The sequence below is a fragment of the Sorex fumeus genome, unplaced genomic scaffold (genome assembly GCF_029834395.1).
Source record: "Sorex fumeus unplaced genomic scaffold, SorFum_2.1 ptg000125l, whole genome shotgun sequence".
In the NCBI taxonomy this organism is placed as follows: Eukaryota; Metazoa; Chordata; class Mammalia; order Eulipotyphla; family Soricidae; genus Sorex; species Sorex fumeus.
The window spans coordinates 4,987,765-5,003,289 of record NW_026606182.1 but is presented as its reverse complement, the minus strand read 5'-3'; the positions used below and the strand labels follow the sequence as shown (position 1 = coordinate 5,003,289).

Below are 15,525 nucleotides of genomic sequence, written 5' to 3'. Positions count from 1 at the left end.
CTAAAAGAAAATAAAAATAAAACTTTTCCCGCTTATCCCTGTCAATCACCTGCCACGACCAACGTCGCCAGTCACTGCGGAGTCCGGTCAGTGCTTTTCCCTCCGAGAGATGTATGAGGGTCACTGGTCAGGCCCTGCGGCCCGCGGGTGCAGGGCAGCGTGGGAACTCCCAGCCCTCACCCCGCCCCCTTACTTTCTTTCCAGCCCCATTTCTCCCTCTCTCTGACAACGGTTCCTCTGAGCAGTTATTCTCCCTTTTTCTTGTTCATTCACCCAGCCCTGAAGGTGTGCCAGGCCCCATGCCCGGCCCCGGACGTGCAGCGTCTGCCCCAGGCCTGGGCTGGCCCGCGGAGGAAGTTGGGTGTGTGTTTTTGTAAACACAAAAACTGTGGACTGCATAAAGGGGCCTGGTTCCCTGGTTTACCAATGAGCAAAGTCAGCCGTGCCAACCAATGCCCGCTGCTGTCTGGGAGCTGAATACCGTCCCGGGAGCCTGGGAACCCACAGGAGTGGGCACTAACGCTGGCCCCTGTTCTCCCCACCCCTCCCCCCAAAGAAGCCTGGCCCTCTTCCAGTTTCCCACCTCATGAAAGCTCCCCCCATCCCAGCCACTGTGGGAATCCTCAAGCCTGGGCTCCTCCCACATCCTTCCCCAGGGGGCCCCTATGGCTGAGACCACCCCTCCAAGACCCCCCAACCACTCCCCTAGGTCTCTGGCCTCTGTCCAGCTGCTCTCCATGGCGACTAGCTTGCCCAGGCCTCCTCTTCTGCAGGAAACTTCCTCCCTGGCCTTTGGCGTCCACCCTGGCCCCTTTCCATCCTCTGTAGATGGCGTCATTTTGTCACTTACTTGTTCTAGCATTCTATGCACCAATGCCTGGGTGGCACAGCCCAGTCCTAGTGCTGACTCTGCCACTCAATCAAATGGTCCCCTTACTTAACCTCTTTTTTTTTTTAATTATTACTTACTTAACCTCTTTAGCGGCAAAAAGCTCATGCGATAAGTGATGTAAGGAAAACACTGTCTGTCCACACACCGTCCTCCCGTTGTTCATCGATTTGCTCGAGCGGGCCCAGTAACATCTCCATTGTGAGCCTTGTTGTTACTGTGTTTGGCTATCGAATACATCACGGGGAGCTTGCCAGGCTTTCCCGTGCAGGCAAGATACTCTTGGTAGCTTGCCGGGCTCTCCGAGAGGGGTGGAGGAATCGAACCCAAGTCGGCCGGGCTGGCCGTGTGCAAGGCAAACACCCTACAGCTGTGCTATCATTCCAGCACACCACTGTAATGGGGGTAAAAATTATTATTATTTTTTGCTTTTTGGGTCACACCTGATTGGTGCTCAGGGTTTACTCCAGTCTCTGTGCTCAGGAATTACTCCTGGTGGTGCTCAGGGGACCACATGAGATACCAGGGGAATCGAACTCCAGTTGGACGCGTGCAAGGCAAACGCCCTCCCCGCTGTACTATCGCTCCAGCTTCTAAATACTATTTTTATACTTGTCAGTCTCATCAGTCCTCATTTTTCCTTAGAAATCAACCGAAATAGGGCCTGGGATAGAGTACAAAGCCCAGAATTCAATCCCCAGCAACACATAGTCTGTCTCTCCCTCTCTCTCTCTCCTCTCTCTCTCCCTCTCTCCCTTTTTCTCTCCCTCTCTCCACCACCCCCCTCTGCTGCTCAGCTGAAATAAATACAAGTAAGCCCATGACAGCATCACTCTTTCTTCTCTACTCTGAGCAAACCTTGAGTGGGGGTACCTGGGTGCTCAGTGCTCAGGGAGGGTCAGGGGACCAATCACATGTACGGGATGGAACCCAGGCCGCTGGCCTACAAAGCATGTGCTTTTCTCTCGGTCCTGGAGAAGAACTTTCATTTATTTTTTATGAATTTATTTAGAATTTTGTGCCAGACTCCGCAGTGTTCAGCGGGGGCTGCTCCAGGCTCTGCGTTCAGGAGTGACTCCTGGTGGTGCTCACACGCGCTGCCAGAGCTTCGAGCCCGGGTAGGGGCAGCGACAGCCGCATGCAAGGCGGAGCTTGAACCCGGACCTCATGCGTTTGCGTTGTTGCGCAACCACTCCCGCTGCAGTGAAGGGGACGAGGACGGCAGAGGACAGCACAGGCCAGGAGCACCCGGTCCCGGCTGGCAGGGAGGTCGCCTAGCAACCAGAAAACGCCTTCGGAGGAATGACGGATCCGATTGGGCGGCAGAAGGATGTCCCGCCCCGTGAGGCTCCGCCCCTTACGCCCCGCCCCGCGCAGGAGCCGTAGGAAGCCCCGCCCCACCCGGGCGAGGAAGGCTTCCGATTGGTCGATTCTCCGGAAGCGACGGGATTTGGAGTCGCGGAAGCGCCGCGGCGCGTTTGGTGGCGGCGCGTGGGGTTCGTGGCCGGGTGGCGGGGGCTCGCGCGGCCACAGCGCGCACCCCCTGTGGCCGAGCCTTCCTCCTCGCCCTCGGCAGTGGCGGAGCATGCTCCGCGCCGGGCTCTCCAGGCCCTCCCGCGCCGTGCCACTGGCGGCCCGAGTGGCGGGGCCCCGCGCGTGACCGTGACTCCCGCCCCGTCAGCCCAGATCGCAGAACCCGCAGCAGGATGTTCGTCCTGGTGGAGATGGTGGACACGGTGCGGATCCCCCCGTGGCAGTTTGAGAGGAAACTCAACGACTCCATCGCCGAGGAGCTGAACAAGAAGTTGGCGAACAAGGTACGGGCCGTGGGGGGCGCGGGCGGCCCTGGCACCCGGCACTGCCCGCCGCGTGGCCGTGGACGTGCCAGACCTTGGCCGTGGGCGAGGAGCTTCGAGGCTCCGAACTCGGTTCCAAGCCCCTTGCTTGGAGGGCGGGCGGCACGGTGATCTTGGGGGAACCAAAAGAAACTGGGTTTGGGCCAGAGGTGCCGATGAGGAAGTTCCGGGACCCCAGGGTCTGTCCCCCCATGCACGGCCTCCCGGGCGCGCCCAGGGCAACCCTGGTGTCCCCCAGCACTGCCAGGGAGGCTTCTTCAACCCTCACCCCTCAAAATAAATAAAAGGTGGATCCGAAATGGTGGAAGTGCTCTTCACTTGGGGGTCACCCGTGAGGGACTACAATGCCCTAGGCCGGGTGGCCGAGTGACACTTGGTTGGGTGACTGGGGCTTCTTTGTACTTAGAGGGGCTAGGACGTCCGCAGTGGGGGCTGGGGCTGGGCTCTGTGGCCGTGGCCGTGTCCCCTGCACGGGCCCAGCCATTCTGCCTTCTTACAGCCCTGAGCTCTGTAAGATCTTTCCAGCTTGGCGGTCGCTTTGGTGGAGTGGGTCCATCCGGTTCCCTGAAGCCCCTTCCTCTCCCAAGGTGTGCCCCTTGTTCTGCAGTGTAGACGGGCCTCAGGAGACAGCCTGGGGTGGGGGAGGGCTGCTGAGGAGGGGCTGGGGGTGACAGGCCTGTCTGGGTCGCCAGGTTGTCTACAACGTGGGGCTGTGTATCTGCCTGTTCGACATCACCAAGCTGGAGGATGCCTACGTGTTCCCAGGCGACGGCGCCTCGCACACCAAAGGTGGGTGCCTTGTTCCTGGGGCTCGGGTGGGGGAGGGCACAGTCCTCTGAGGGCACCCCCACATTCACGATCACGATCATCCTGTTGTTGGTCGATTGCCTCGAGCAGGCCCCAGTAACGTCTCCTTCGTCCTAGCCCTGAGATTTTAAAAAGTGCCATATTCAAGGCTCTTTCAGGGTTAGGAGAATGAGACCCATCATTGTTACTGGTATTTGGCATATTGGGTACGCCACGGGGAGTTTGCCAGACTCTGCCATGCGGGCAAGATACTTTCGGTAGCCTGCCAAGTTGTGCAAACTTGCTGGCCCGTTAAAGAGGATGGAGGGGAGCAGTCGGGGCAACCCCTGAACACGGGGGCATCTCAGGCCCACTTGCTTCTTTTGCTGCTTCCGGCCTTTTGGATCCCGAGGGAGGCGTCTGGGGGGTCACCCAATGGCCTGGGACTGGGGGTCATGACTGTGGGCGGCCCTGGCTCCAGGCTTCTCCCGGGGACCTGGGGGCCCTTGCAGGTGAGTGGGGGGCTGCCCCGGCGCCCCTCACCTGCCCTCCCATCTGCCGCCCACCCAGTGCACTTCCGCTACGTGGTGTTCCACCCTTTCTTGGATGAGGTCCTCATCGGGAAGATCAAAGGCTGCAGCCCCGAGGGCGTGCACGGTAGGCAGGGTGGGGATCTGGGGGGGTGTCCTTGGTCTGTGTGTGTGGGGGGGAAGCTAGCCGAGGGTCAGCTAAATGGAAGTGGCCAAGTGGGAGAGGCTTGTAAATGAGGGGACCACTCGGCTCCCGCTTTGGCCCAAGGGCACCACCAGTTGAGGTGGCTACAAGACTCCAGGCCTCGGCAGGTTAAGGTGGGGTGCAGAGTCTGCCCCGGGTTTGGGGCTGCTCGGGGTGGGTAGCGGGGAGGCTCCTGGGTGAGGCTGCCCGTCGAGGGCACCCAAGTGGTCACCCGTGGGCTCTCCCACTCTGCAGTCTCTCTCGGCTTCTTCGACGACATTCTCATCCCACCAGAGTCTCTGCAGCAGCCGGCCAAGTTGTATCCTCCTGAGGTTCGTGGGCTAGCGGGGACCCCAGGCTGGCCCAGGAAGGTTCCCCACCAAGCCTTGGGCGGCCCTGAGGGCCGGGGGTCTGACGCCAGCGCTCCCATTGACTTCACTCAGGTCACTCCCTTGTCCTTCCAGGTGGCAGCATTGGCTTATCTGGGGGCTTAGTCACAGGGCTGCGGTTCCCCATCCCGGCCTGCTGCCCTGGGGTGGCCTGTTTCCGACGTCCTCACAGGGACCCCGTCCTGTCGTCCCATTCCCCACAGTGCTCTGCAGAGAGGGAGGACTCCTGGGGTGTCTTGGGGGAGCTGCTTCCCACAGTGGGGCTGTCTCTGTGACCCCAGGATGCATCAGGAAACCTGGTGGTCGCTTCCTCTCCCCCATCCCCTGACCCAGGCAAGTCCTTCAGGTGGGGGGAGGGGCAGTGCCCAGAGCTTGGGAACAGCTTCGGCTCAGGGCTGACGGGTGAGGCTGGAGGGGACATGTGAGTGGCCCCCATGGGGAGCAGGTTCCGGGAGCTGGGGTGTGGCCACTTCTTCCTTTAAGGAGGTCCTGGGGAATGGGGGGGCATGGCCTATGGTGGGGTGTACATGTGTGGTATGTATATGTGGTGTCTGGTATGTGTATCATGGGGGGTTGTATGTGATGTTGGTGGTATGAGATGTGGGTTTATGTCCCATGTGGCATAAGTATGCAGGCATGTGTGACGATATGGCGGGGGTGGTATGTTTTCGTGTACATCCGCGTGTGAATGTGGCAGCCCGCACTCCCTGGCCCTGCGTTTCTGTGACCGCGCCTGTAGTCTGGGGTGCGTGCGTGACGGGCAAGAGCCCAAGCCTCCCCTCTGCCCGCTGGTTTCCTTGACCCTGGCCCCCCAGCGATGAGGCGGAGCAGGTGTGGGTGTGGGAGTACGAGACGGAGGAAGGGGCGCACGACCTGTACATGGACACGGGTGAGGAGATCCGCTTCCGGGTGGTGGACGAGAGCTTTGTGGACACGTCCCCCACGGGGCCCAGCTCGGCCGAGGCCGCCGCGTCCAGCGAGGAGCTGAAGAAGGAGGCCCCGTACACCCTGCTGGTAAGACCTGAGAGCCGGGCTGCTGACGGGGGGCCTCCTCGATATCCCTTTCCCCACAGTCCGCGGAGCCTAGGGTGTGATGCCCCAGGGGGTCTCTGGGGAGCCCCGCAGTAGATGGGAAATGTGGGGCTGGAGCAGGCAGGACGCAGGATAAAGTGGGACTTTAGGGACCTGCTTTGGGTGGTCTGGGGTAATGGGGGGCCCGGCCGTGCATCTGGGGCAGATGCTTGCTAGACACCCAAGGGCTCAGGGGCTCTCCTGGCTGGGCACCCCCAGGAAGGCCCCTCTGCCGTGTCCAGCCAGCCCTGCCCACAGCTGAGTGCACGGCTTCTTGCCCCTCACAGGCCTCCATCAGCGAGCCAGGCCTGGGCCTTCTCTCCTGGTGGACGAGCAGTTAGCAGCTGGCCAGGCCACGGACGCCCCCCACCCGCCCCCTGGACTGCCTCTGTGAAAGCATGTTTAATAAACAAGGACACTAGTGCCTGTGGCGCCGCCTCTGTCTCCGCGGCCACCATCGCGTCTAAGGACACGGAGTCGCCCCAGCTGGGCAGTAGGACTCTCCTCACCCCAAGCATCTGTGGAGACAACCCACCCTGCCAGAAGGCGGAGCTTTGCCGGCTGGGCAGCTCCCGCAGGTGAGGTCGCCAGCCTGTGAGAGGTCCACATTCAGGCTTGGGGGCTGACGCGATGGCCAGGGAGAGGGGCTCTGGGGGCCGACCAGCAGCAGGGCTGGGTCCGGCAGAGGAGCAGAGAGGGGGTGCGCCCACTCCCCCGCGCCCCGGGCGTGGCACACACGGCACAGACACAGGCAGTCAGTGGATGTTTGATTCTTATTTTCCTTGCAAGGGCGAAAGGGTCTCTAAAGTCCTTCAGCCACGAGTGAAATGATCAGGCAGGAGAGAACTTGAGAAACGTGGGGGTCTTGTCATCAAAAATAAATAGTTGCACGTGGAGCTGCTGAGACCGGAACCGAGAGCCGGCGGGCGGGGCTGCCGCGTTCTTCCCGGAACCCCCCGACCGTGGGCCGCCCCGTGGCTGAGGCGGAGCGCAGGACGCCTGGCTGAGAGCGGGCCAGGCCGCCGTTACTGCTGCAGCTCCTTCATCCTGTTGAGCGCGCTGCCCGCGCGGAACCACTCGATCTGGGTCTCGTTGAAGGTGTGGTTCAGCAGGATGGTCTCCTGCGTCCCGTTGGGGTGCTTGATGATACACTGCAGGGGCTGGAGGGTGCAGGGGCTGGAGAACTGAGCCCAGCCTCACCCCTGCGGGGCGCGGGGGCTGCTGCCCTGAGCTGGTAGGGTCCCTGCCCCCCCCACTGGGATGGAGGTTCCCCCCCCACCCCTCACCTTGCCAGGAGCAAAGTCCTTGAGGCCCTGGATGGTCAGCTTGTCCACGGGGTGGATCTTGTTGTAGTCGGCGGGGTCGGCGAAGGTCAGGGGCAGCAGACCCTGCTTCTTCAGGTTGGTTTCTGGAAGGCAGAGGGGACAGTTCACAGCCCGGGGGGCTCCTGGGAGACGCCCGCGAGCCGGGGGCAGGCCAGGCCGCAGCTCACCGTGGATGCGGGCGAAGCTCTTGGTGATGATGGCCCGGCCGCCCAGGTGGCGCGGCTCCAGCGCCGCGTGCTCCCGGCTCGAGCCCTCGCCGTAGTTCTCATCTCCGACCACCACCCACCGGATGCCTTGTTTCTGCGGGGTGGGCACGGGTGAGGCTCTGGGGGCGGTGCCCGGGGCCTACAGGCTCCCCGCGGACCCACCGCTCACCCACCTTGTAGTAGCGGGCGGTGTCAGGGACGGGGCCGAACTCCTGCGTGATGGCGTTGCGCACCGAGTTGGCTTTGCCGTTTTCGATGTTGATGGCGCCGATGAGCAGGTTGTTGGAGATGTTGTCCAGGTGGCCTCGGAACTTGAGCCAGGGCCCGGCCGCCGAGATGTGGTCAGTGGTGCATTTCCCTTTGACCTGGCGAGCGCGGACCAGGAAGGGGAACAAAGGGAGGGACCCTTTGCCGTGTGGCCTGGGAGCTGGCCCTGCGGCAGAGCCGGTCACCGTCCACGGGCTGGAGCACAGGCTCCTTGTGGGAGCACTTCCCAAGACCCACCTTGATGAGGATCTGCAGGTCCTCCAGGTCTTTGCCGTCCCACTTGTCGAAGGGCTCCAGGAGCTGCAGGCGCTGGCTGGTGGGGCTCACGTCCACCCGCTGGCCGCTGCTGTCCTTGGGGGGGTGCTGGTAGGTGTCCTGGCCAGGGTCGAAGTCCTGCAGCGGGAAGCGGCTGTGTTGGGCGCTGAGGCCTTGGTGCCCGCGTGCATGGGCCCGCACCGCAGGGCAGCTGGCTGGGGGGCTGCTCACTCCCGCCTGCGGTCCCCCCAAGGGCCTCTCACCGCCCGGGGCAGCTCATCTGCGTCCGGCGCCTCCAGCTTGAACTTCTTGCCGTCCTTGCCCGTCAGGAAGTCAGTTTCTGGGTTGAACTTGAGGGTGCCAGCAATGGCCAGGGCTGTGACAATCTGGAAGAGGGGTGACCAGTGGGCCGGTCAGCCCCAAGAAAGGCCATGGTCCCCCCCCTCAGTGGGGAAGCACCTGCTAAACTCCCAGTGCTCGGAGCAGAGACGGAGAGGCCCACGCTGATGGCGTGGCGAGGGGCCCCCCATGTCGCCTGGTTATCACTCATCAGAAAGACCCAGAGTGAGCTGTTGGGTGCTGCGGGGCAGAGGCCGTTCCCCGAGCCAGGAGCACTGTGCCCAGGAGTACAACACCCGCAGGAGGCTGTGCAAAGAGCCTCGGGCTGCCTCACCTCGGGGGAGGTGACGAAGGCATGGGTCTCGGGGTTGGCGTCGTTGCGGCCGGTGAAGTTCCTGTTGTAGGAGGTGACGATGGTGTTCTTCTCCCCCTTCTTGATGTCCTTTCTACCGGGGAAAAGGGCACAGGGTCAGGGGGAGGCCAGGCGGGCCCATGGTACAAGCCCGGCCCGAGGCAGGGAAGAGGTACGGCGCCCCCGCCCGTCCCTGACGTGTCCTCTCCTGCCAGTGTCCCCAGAGCTGCTCGGCGCTCTTCAAGGCCAGTCGGGGCTGTCCTCAGACCCGCTTACCTGTCCCACTGGCCAATGCAGGGGCCACAGGCGTTGGCCAAGACGACACCGCCCACATCCCTCAGGATCTGTGCCTGTGAGGGCAACACAGGCCGTCAGTGGGGGCCACCGGCTGCTGAGAGGTGGCCCTGCCCTGAGTCCTGCCCTCAGGCACTCACGTAGCCGTCCCGCTCGATGGTGGCCCGGATCTGCTCAGAGCCCGGCGTGATGGTGAACTGGGACTTGCACTTGAGCCCGTGGGCCAGGGCCTGCTTGGCCACCGCCGCTGAGCGCCCCATGTCCTCGTAGCTGGAGTTGGTGCAGCTGCCGATCAGACCTGGGCAAAGGGGGTGGGGCGGCTCAGGCCATGGGGCCCACAGCTGGCCCACTAGGAAAGGGCATCACCCCACCACCGGGGGTGATCAGGAGTGGTGGCATGGCCCATCTGGGCCAGAGAGGGACCCCAGGCCCCGAGAGCTGGGGTGCGCGGTAACAGGTGTCTGCACTTCCGGTCCGTGTTCCCTGCAGTGGGCGCGGAGGCACTCACCCACCCGGATGTCCAGGGGCCAGCCTTCCTTCTCTGCCACCTTGCCCACGTCGGCCACGGGGTGGGCCAGGTCAGGGGTGAAGGGCCCGTTGATGTGCGGCTTCAGCTGGACGAAAAACAGAGAGGGGGACAGAGGTTCCAGGGGGCTGGAGAGGCCCTGGGGCACTGCTCCCTGGCACTGGACTCTGAGGGGGTGGGGGTGGGGTTGATGGCAAACCCATCTCGACCAAACGCTTCCCATGGTCTTTGTCAACAAAACACTGAGCAAACTGCCCGGTCACTGTCACTGCACGGATTCCCAGGGTCCTGAGGCCCAGAAGGGAGTGACTTGCCCGGGTCCCTGAGCTTGGGCGACTGCAGCTGAAGCGGCCGGCCAGTCTGCTGCTTCTCCCCAACCGCCCTGTCTGCCGAGCAGGGCTCGCGCGTACGGCAGCTCCATGCTCGTGCCTGGACCCACCCCGGACTCCGACAAGCAAACTGCAGGGCACAACTTCTGCTCTGCCATGGCAAGGTGGAGCCCAACGGAGCAGCTGGAGTCCCCGGCCGTGGGCTCCTCCTTCTCCCCTTCTAGCCCCGGGCAGGGACAGAGTCCGGAGCCTCCCTGGGCCGCCTGCTGACCCCGAGAGCCCCGATCGATGGCTTCCCTCCCTTTCCTCACCTCGTTGAGGTTGATCTCGATCAGCTGGTCGTACTGGCAGCCGGGGTCAGGCACCAGGTGTTCCTTGTACTCGTCTGCCAGATTGGCGATGTCTGCACACGGGGATGGAAACCCATGAAGTAAACTCAGGCTTCCCCCAGCACCCGCCAGACGCCCGGAGCCTGCCCAGTGCTGAGCTGATCATGTGTGTTTGGGGCAGCACCTGGCAGTGCTCAGGGCTTACTCCTCGCTCTGCACTCGGGGTCACTCCTGACAGGGATCGTGGGCCATATGGGGTGCTGGAGATCAAACCGGAGTCACCCACATTCAAGGGAAGTGTCCTCCCTGCTGTGGTATTGCTCCAGCCCCAAACGAACGCCAGACTTGGCACTGACTGGGCAAACAGAACCAAAGCAAACAGCACAGGGCACTGTCCCTGCCTCAAGGGCCTGTGCTCTCAGGAAGGGGCTCAGTGAGCTGGAAGTTACAAACACAGACAAGGGCACGTGAGACTGAGCTTTGGAATCCAGGAAGGCTTCCTGGAGGCAGAGGAGCTGGGCTGTGAAGAAAAAGAAGTTACCTGATATTTTGAAGGGTGGGTGGCACCCTTTAGGGCCTCCACGTGCTCAGAGCTTGGAAGCAAATGGCCCAAGTCTCCCTAGGACCCCCCAGCTTATGCCACCCCAGTCAGCCTCACTCCTCTCCTCAGAGGCCTAGCGAGCTGCCTCCAGGCTCCCTTTGCGCCTCTGAGCTTTAAAGCCAACAAGAACCTCAGGAGGTTGTGGGACAATTAGGAAAAGCGGCTCCAGCTATAAATGTTCTTCCCCGGCTAGGGCAGGAGAAGCTACAGGAACTATCCAGGTCACGGGGCTGGACGGATGGCAGAGTGGGGAGGGCACTTGTCATGCACGTGGCCAACCAGGTTGGATCCCCAGCATCCCATATGGTCCCCCGAGCCCCACCGGGAGTCATTCCTGAGGGCAGAGCCAGGAGGAACCCCTGAGCACTGTCAGGTGTGGCCCCAACACTGAAAAGAAAAGTCAGTTTTAGTCTCCAGGCTGTGCCTGCAGCTTCCTCTAGGGGGCTCCGGGGAGCAGGCCAGGCTCAGGCAGGGAACGGGCTTGCGGGTGAGGCCCCCACACGGGACAGGAGCACGCTCGGCCTCACCCATTTTGGGGGGCTTCTAGGCCTTGCACACTGGCCCACACCGTCCCTTCTGTTCTCGCCGCCCTGTCCGCCAGCTCACCTGTCCGGCCCGTCTTGTTCAGGTATTTCTTCATTCTGTGGTTGTAGGGGAACACGGAGGTGGTGGCCCCGATCTCGGCGCCCATGTTGCAGATCGTGGCCATGCCTGTGGGAAACAGCCCAGCATCAGGAGTCGGCTCCCCATGCACAGTTCCAGCTCGGGGTTGGCTGCCCGGCTCAGCTGAACCGCCATGTACCCAAGGCTGGTTTGGCCAGGGTGCCTGGCTGTCACTGTGACCTATACAGACCCAAGGTCACGCCGCAGAGCAAATGCAGGCGCTGGTGTCCCGGGCTTGTCTGGGTGCATGCCAGCTCGGGTTTCCCAGCAGGGAGACCGAAGGGGCCCTGCCCATACCCCAGGCCTGGCAAGGCTCTAAGACAGCCTGTCTGGTTGGGACACCTGTCGAGGCACTGCTGGGCCATGGGCCGTGGAGTGCTGGCCACACCCCAACCAAGCTGTCCACACAGGAGGGCTACCTGGAGGAGCGGGCCCTCAGCCAGCTTAACTTGGTGGGGTTCGACAAGATAGCTGAGGCACCTCCGAGTCCCCCGAAGAGGGGAGGGCGCTCATACATGACTGGCAAGACTAACAGGGGTCCCAGGGAACCCTGGTTCTGGCCCCAACTCCCAACCACGGCCTCGTCCTTATAGGATTCTCAGCTCAGCCAGCAGCCTAGTGCTGAGGCCGGGGTCCAGCAGCAGAAGCCGGCTCGGGCCCTGCCCCCTTTGGGGGACCAACATCTCCACTGAGTCAAGAACCAGACAGATGATCCCCCTCAACCTGGAAGTGACTGTCCCAACCCCCTATCGGCCAGACAGCCCGAGGGGAGGGGCATTGTGGCTTCCACTGCTCAGCGACAGCCCCCCTGCATGCTGAGGGCCACGTGGCCCCGTCCTCACCAGTGCAGGAGATGGAGTCGACGCCAGGCCCGTGGTACTCCACAATGGCGCCGGTGCCCCCTTTCACCGTGAGGATGCCCGCCACCTTGAGGATCACGTCTTTGGGGGAGGTCCAGCCAGACAGTGAGCCCGTCAGCTTCACACCAATCACCTGGATGAACAGGCGAGGCAAGACCGCAATGACGGGGACTGCGTGCCTGCCCTGCCCCAGACACCTGGGATGGCCGCCCTCCTGAGCCGCTCGCCCAGTGGGGCCTGTCTCCCAACGCCCCGAGCCTGCCCACCCCAGCCTCACCTTGGGGCACTTCAGCTCCCAGGGGATGCCAGCCATCACGTCCACGGCGTCAGCGCCCCCCACTCCGATGCAGATGGCGCCCAGGCCACCACCGTTGGGAGTGTGGGAATCCGTGCCAATGAGAAGAACCCCAGGGTAGGCATAATTTTCCAGAATGATCTGAAACGGGGAGCAAAGTTCTGGCCCTCAGATAAGATTGACGGGGTGGTGGGCTGTGCCCAAGGCCCGTGAGTGCCCCTGTGGGCCTCGGCCTCCTCACTGGGGCACAGCAGAGAACGCCAGTGCGCCCCCAGGCTGGATCTGGGGAGGACAGGCAGGCCCAGCGGGCTGTCAGGCTTCCCTGGGGACAGTTCTTTCATGACGGGGCCCAGGGGAGCATATATGACAGCCGCCGCCACAGCCAGGAGGTGGCGACACCCTGCCAGGCTGCCAGTCCTTCCTGGGTGCCATCCCGATGGCCAGCCTCTGGGGAGAGCGCACTGCGGGACACCGTGAGGACAGCCACCTGTCCCCTCTGAGGCCACTTCCTCATCTGTCAGAGTAGTGACAGGGGTGCTTGCTCCCAGGATCCAAGGCAACTCTGCACACGGACAAGGTTGCGTGTATTTCTAGCTTGTAGCAAGATCCTCCGTCTGCTCCTCTGGGGTGCGGTTACGCCCCCACACATGGGTTTGGGGGGAGGGCAGTGAGGTCAGAAGGGAAAGGACAGGCTGTGCCTGGACTCTCACCCACACAGGCCTGGACCTTGTCTCCACAGAACACCTGAGGGGGCTGGAAAGCAACACGGTGTTCGAGGTCCCGCAGGCACGGGAAGGCGGCCAGGGCGATCAGAGCCGCTAATGGCCCGACAAAGGACTGGCTGGTAACCGCTCCCAAGCCAGGCTGAGGGGTCCGAGCCACCAACACAACCCCAGAAGGGCGCAGAGCTGCCCAGAGGCCAGGCCTGTGTCCTGAGGGGGAGGGAGCGCCCACAGATGGAGTGTCCTTCACGACAGCCAAGGCCAGCTCCCCGGCTCCCAGGCCTGCACTGACCCCGGCTTCCTGCAGGTGGCACCTCCCTCCTGGCGGCAGCCCCGGCCTGGCACAGCCACACTTCAAAAGGGCAGGACTCATGTTTCAGAGCGGGCAGTGCTGCAGCCCCCCAGGCTCGGGTTACGGCCTGACTCAGGCCTGCCCCGGGAGGCCCAGGGCACGGTCCCACCCCAGCAAGCAAGGGCAGGTGCTCAGTCACTCTGCCTTGGGGCTCGGGAGCTGGGGTACAGCTGTACGGGGGTGCGCGTGCCACATGTCAGCATCCCACCCGCGGCGCAGTCCATGTGGCGGCTCACTCCAGACACGGCCCCCACAGTCCCCCTCGGTCCCCTTAGCCCGGCCCGGCCCAGCCTTACCTGGTGAATGATCCCGGAGCCGGGCTTCCAGAAGCCCACACCGTACTTGGCACCAGCAGTTGCCAGGAAATTATATACTTCCTGGTTTATGTCCTGGGGAGACAAATCGATCCGGGAGCGTGAGTGCCCTGCTGGGGTCTGGGCGGTCAGTAAGCTGTGCCCCCCTCCTCCCCCGCCGCCGGGGCTCTGAGAACACACAGTGCCAGGGAGGCCGGGGCAAGGCTGGGGTGGGGTCAGGGAGCAGTGACTCCCCCAGCCTGGGGCTCCTTGGGACCCAACGTCAGTGGGGAGGAGCCGTCCGCGAAGCTGGGGGTCGGAGAGGGCAGCCGGGTCCCACTGGGGCTCCTGGGACCCTGGGCGACATTCACGGAAAACCCGAACGGAAAGGGCTGTGCACCCCCGCTTGCATGCATGCACCCCCAGACCTTCCATGTACACACGCCCCAGACCCTAGCACAGGCTGAGACGGGAAGGGCGGGACCCTGGCACCTCCCACGGTGCAGAGCGTCTCACTCAGGCTGCTGCCGAGTCTGTGGGGGGCGTCATCAGAGGGCCGGCTGGCACTGGGAGCCCATGCACCGTGCTGGCATGGAAACCGCCAGCGGGGGAGGTCATTCCCGGGCGGGTGGGGGGTGCGGCCGGAGCAGCCAGGAGCCGGGGGCGGTGGTGGGAAAGTCGCCCTGAGCTTTTCCCATGCGTGGAGAGGCCCAGTGGGCTGCGGTGACCCTGGGAGCCGGATCCCTGCCAGGGCGTGCCCTGCCCCTGTGCCCAGCCGGCCGCTTCTGCCAGCATTCAGCTTCTGCCAACGGCCCCCCAGGCGGGAGCCCATGCCAGGGAGGCAGTGTGGGGGGGGGGCCATGCCGGAGACCAGCTGCCCAGCTGGCACAAAGAGGCGCCCCCCTTGGGGGGTGGAAACAGAGGAGGGCCGGGCTACACGCGCACGCTGACTCTGGCCACAGCTCCCCCACTTCCGGGTTGGTGCTCGTCGGTGGATGAGCGCGCGAGTGGGCACGCGTGGGGGGATGGGAAAAGAGTCACTTCCCGCGGGCCTCTGAAGGAACCTGCCATGGCCTCATGTGACAGTGAAGCAGGTGAGGGACAGGAGGACGAGGGACAGGCCCTGCCTCTTCTCTCTGGTCACTGACGCTCAGTGAGGGAGCGGCCGCCCAGGAGGGCAGAGCGGAACGTGCTCACCTTGGCCCGACGCAGGTCCTTCTCGCCGCCCACCTGGGCCTCGATCAGGTGGTCGCAGTGGATGGTGGACGGCACGGCCACCTTGGGCAGCCCGCTGCTGATGAACTGCAGCATGGCCATCTGCGCCGTGGCGTCCTGCATGGCCACGCGGTCCGGCCGCAGCCGCAGGTAGGTCTTGCCCCGCTCGATCTCCTGGTTGGCCGGGTCATCCAGGTGCCCGTACACGATCTTCTCCGAGAGGGTGAGAGGCCGGTTCAGCCTGGACACAGGGAGGACAGCCCATCTGTGACATGGTGCCACCCGCAGGCCGGGGGAGGGGACCCCGCACAGCACCAGCAACGGAGGAGGTGCTGTGAGGTGACTCGAAGTCGGGTGAGTGACAGGGCAAGGCGGCAGGCAGGCTCAGTGCTGTCCGCGCGATTGCTCCCAGCCCGTTGGACAGGCCACGGCGTGATGGGCACTTATGGCACCCTAGTGGCCAGATCCGAAAAACACCTTCCCGTGTCCATCCCATCTCCTGCTCCTCATGCGCCTTGTCAGCCAACGGGCCGGGGTCTCCCCTTAGATCCCAAATTCCTGTCCATGCCAGCCCCTCGGCCATGCCACCAGCACCCA

General features: G+C 63.6%; 2 protein-coding genes across 3 annotated transcripts in view; one reads left to right on the top strand and one right to left on the bottom strand.

Moving 5' to 3' along the window:
* Window positions 1–2,324: 2,324 nt before the first annotated feature.
* On the top strand, window positions 2,325–6,140 carry POLR3H (RNA polymerase III subunit H). Of its 2 annotated transcripts, XM_056137565.1 has the most exons (6): window positions 2,328–2,706; window positions 3,438–3,534; window positions 4,102–4,188; window positions 4,501–4,564; window positions 5,450–5,648; window positions 5,993–6,140. In XM_056137565.1, exons 1-6 carry the CDS (start codon window positions 2,596–2,598, stop codon window positions 6,044–6,046), a joined length of 612 nt encoding a protein of 203 aa, XP_055993540.1. In that variant the 5' UTR covers window positions 2,328–2,595; the 3' UTR covers window positions 6,047–6,140. The 2 variants fall into 2 exon arrangements, with proteins under 2 accessions (XP_055993541.1, XP_055993540.1); XM_056137566.1 differs by lacking the exon at window positions 4,102–4,188 and having other exon boundaries at window positions 2,325–2,706.
* Window positions 6,141–6,459: 319 nt separating this feature from the next.
* The window catches only part of ACO2 (aconitase 2), a 32,062-nt gene continuing 22,996 nt past the window's right edge, over window positions 6,460–15,525 (bottom strand). The window contains exons 3-18 of the mRNA XM_056137548.1: window positions 14,911–15,169; window positions 13,717–13,809; window positions 12,329–12,487; window positions 12,034–12,184; window positions 11,135–11,239; window positions 9,910–10,001; window positions 9,252–9,357; window positions 8,884–9,041; window positions 8,726–8,799; window positions 8,432–8,543; window positions 8,022–8,144; window positions 7,741–7,896; window positions 7,410–7,601; window positions 7,198–7,330; window positions 6,992–7,113; window positions 6,460–6,865 (exon numbers count right to left, since the gene is read on the bottom strand). Coding sequence (XP_055993523.1) covers window positions 6,731–6,865; window positions 6,992–7,113; window positions 7,198–7,330; window positions 7,410–7,601; window positions 7,741–7,896; window positions 8,022–8,144; window positions 8,432–8,543; window positions 8,726–8,799; window positions 8,884–9,041; window positions 9,252–9,357; window positions 9,910–10,001; window positions 11,135–11,239; window positions 12,034–12,184; window positions 12,329–12,487; window positions 13,717–13,809; window positions 14,911–15,169 — 2,170 coding nt within the window. The 3' untranslated portion in view covers window positions 6,460–6,730. The remainder of the gene's footprint in view (window positions 6,866–6,991; window positions 7,114–7,197; window positions 7,331–7,409; window positions 7,602–7,740; window positions 7,897–8,021; window positions 8,145–8,431; window positions 8,544–8,725; window positions 8,800–8,883; window positions 9,042–9,251; window positions 9,358–9,909; window positions 10,002–11,134; window positions 11,240–12,033; window positions 12,185–12,328; window positions 12,488–13,716; window positions 13,810–14,910; window positions 15,170–15,525) is intronic.

Bases quoted from the DNA above. Each gene is read 5' to 3' on its own strand.
- POLR3H (XM_056137565.1), top strand. From the start codon at position 2,596: ATGTTCGTCCTGGTGGAGATGGTGGACACGGTGCGGATCCCCCCGTGG. The intron at 4,189-4,500 runs GTAGGCAGGGTG...CCCACTCTGCAG, and splicing joins CAGCCCCGAGGGCGTGCACG to TCTCTCTCGGCTTCTTCGAC. The intron at 5,649-5,992 runs GTAAGACCTGAG...TGCCCCTCACAG, and splicing joins AGGCCCCGTACACCCTGCTG to GCCTCCATCAGCGAGCCAGG.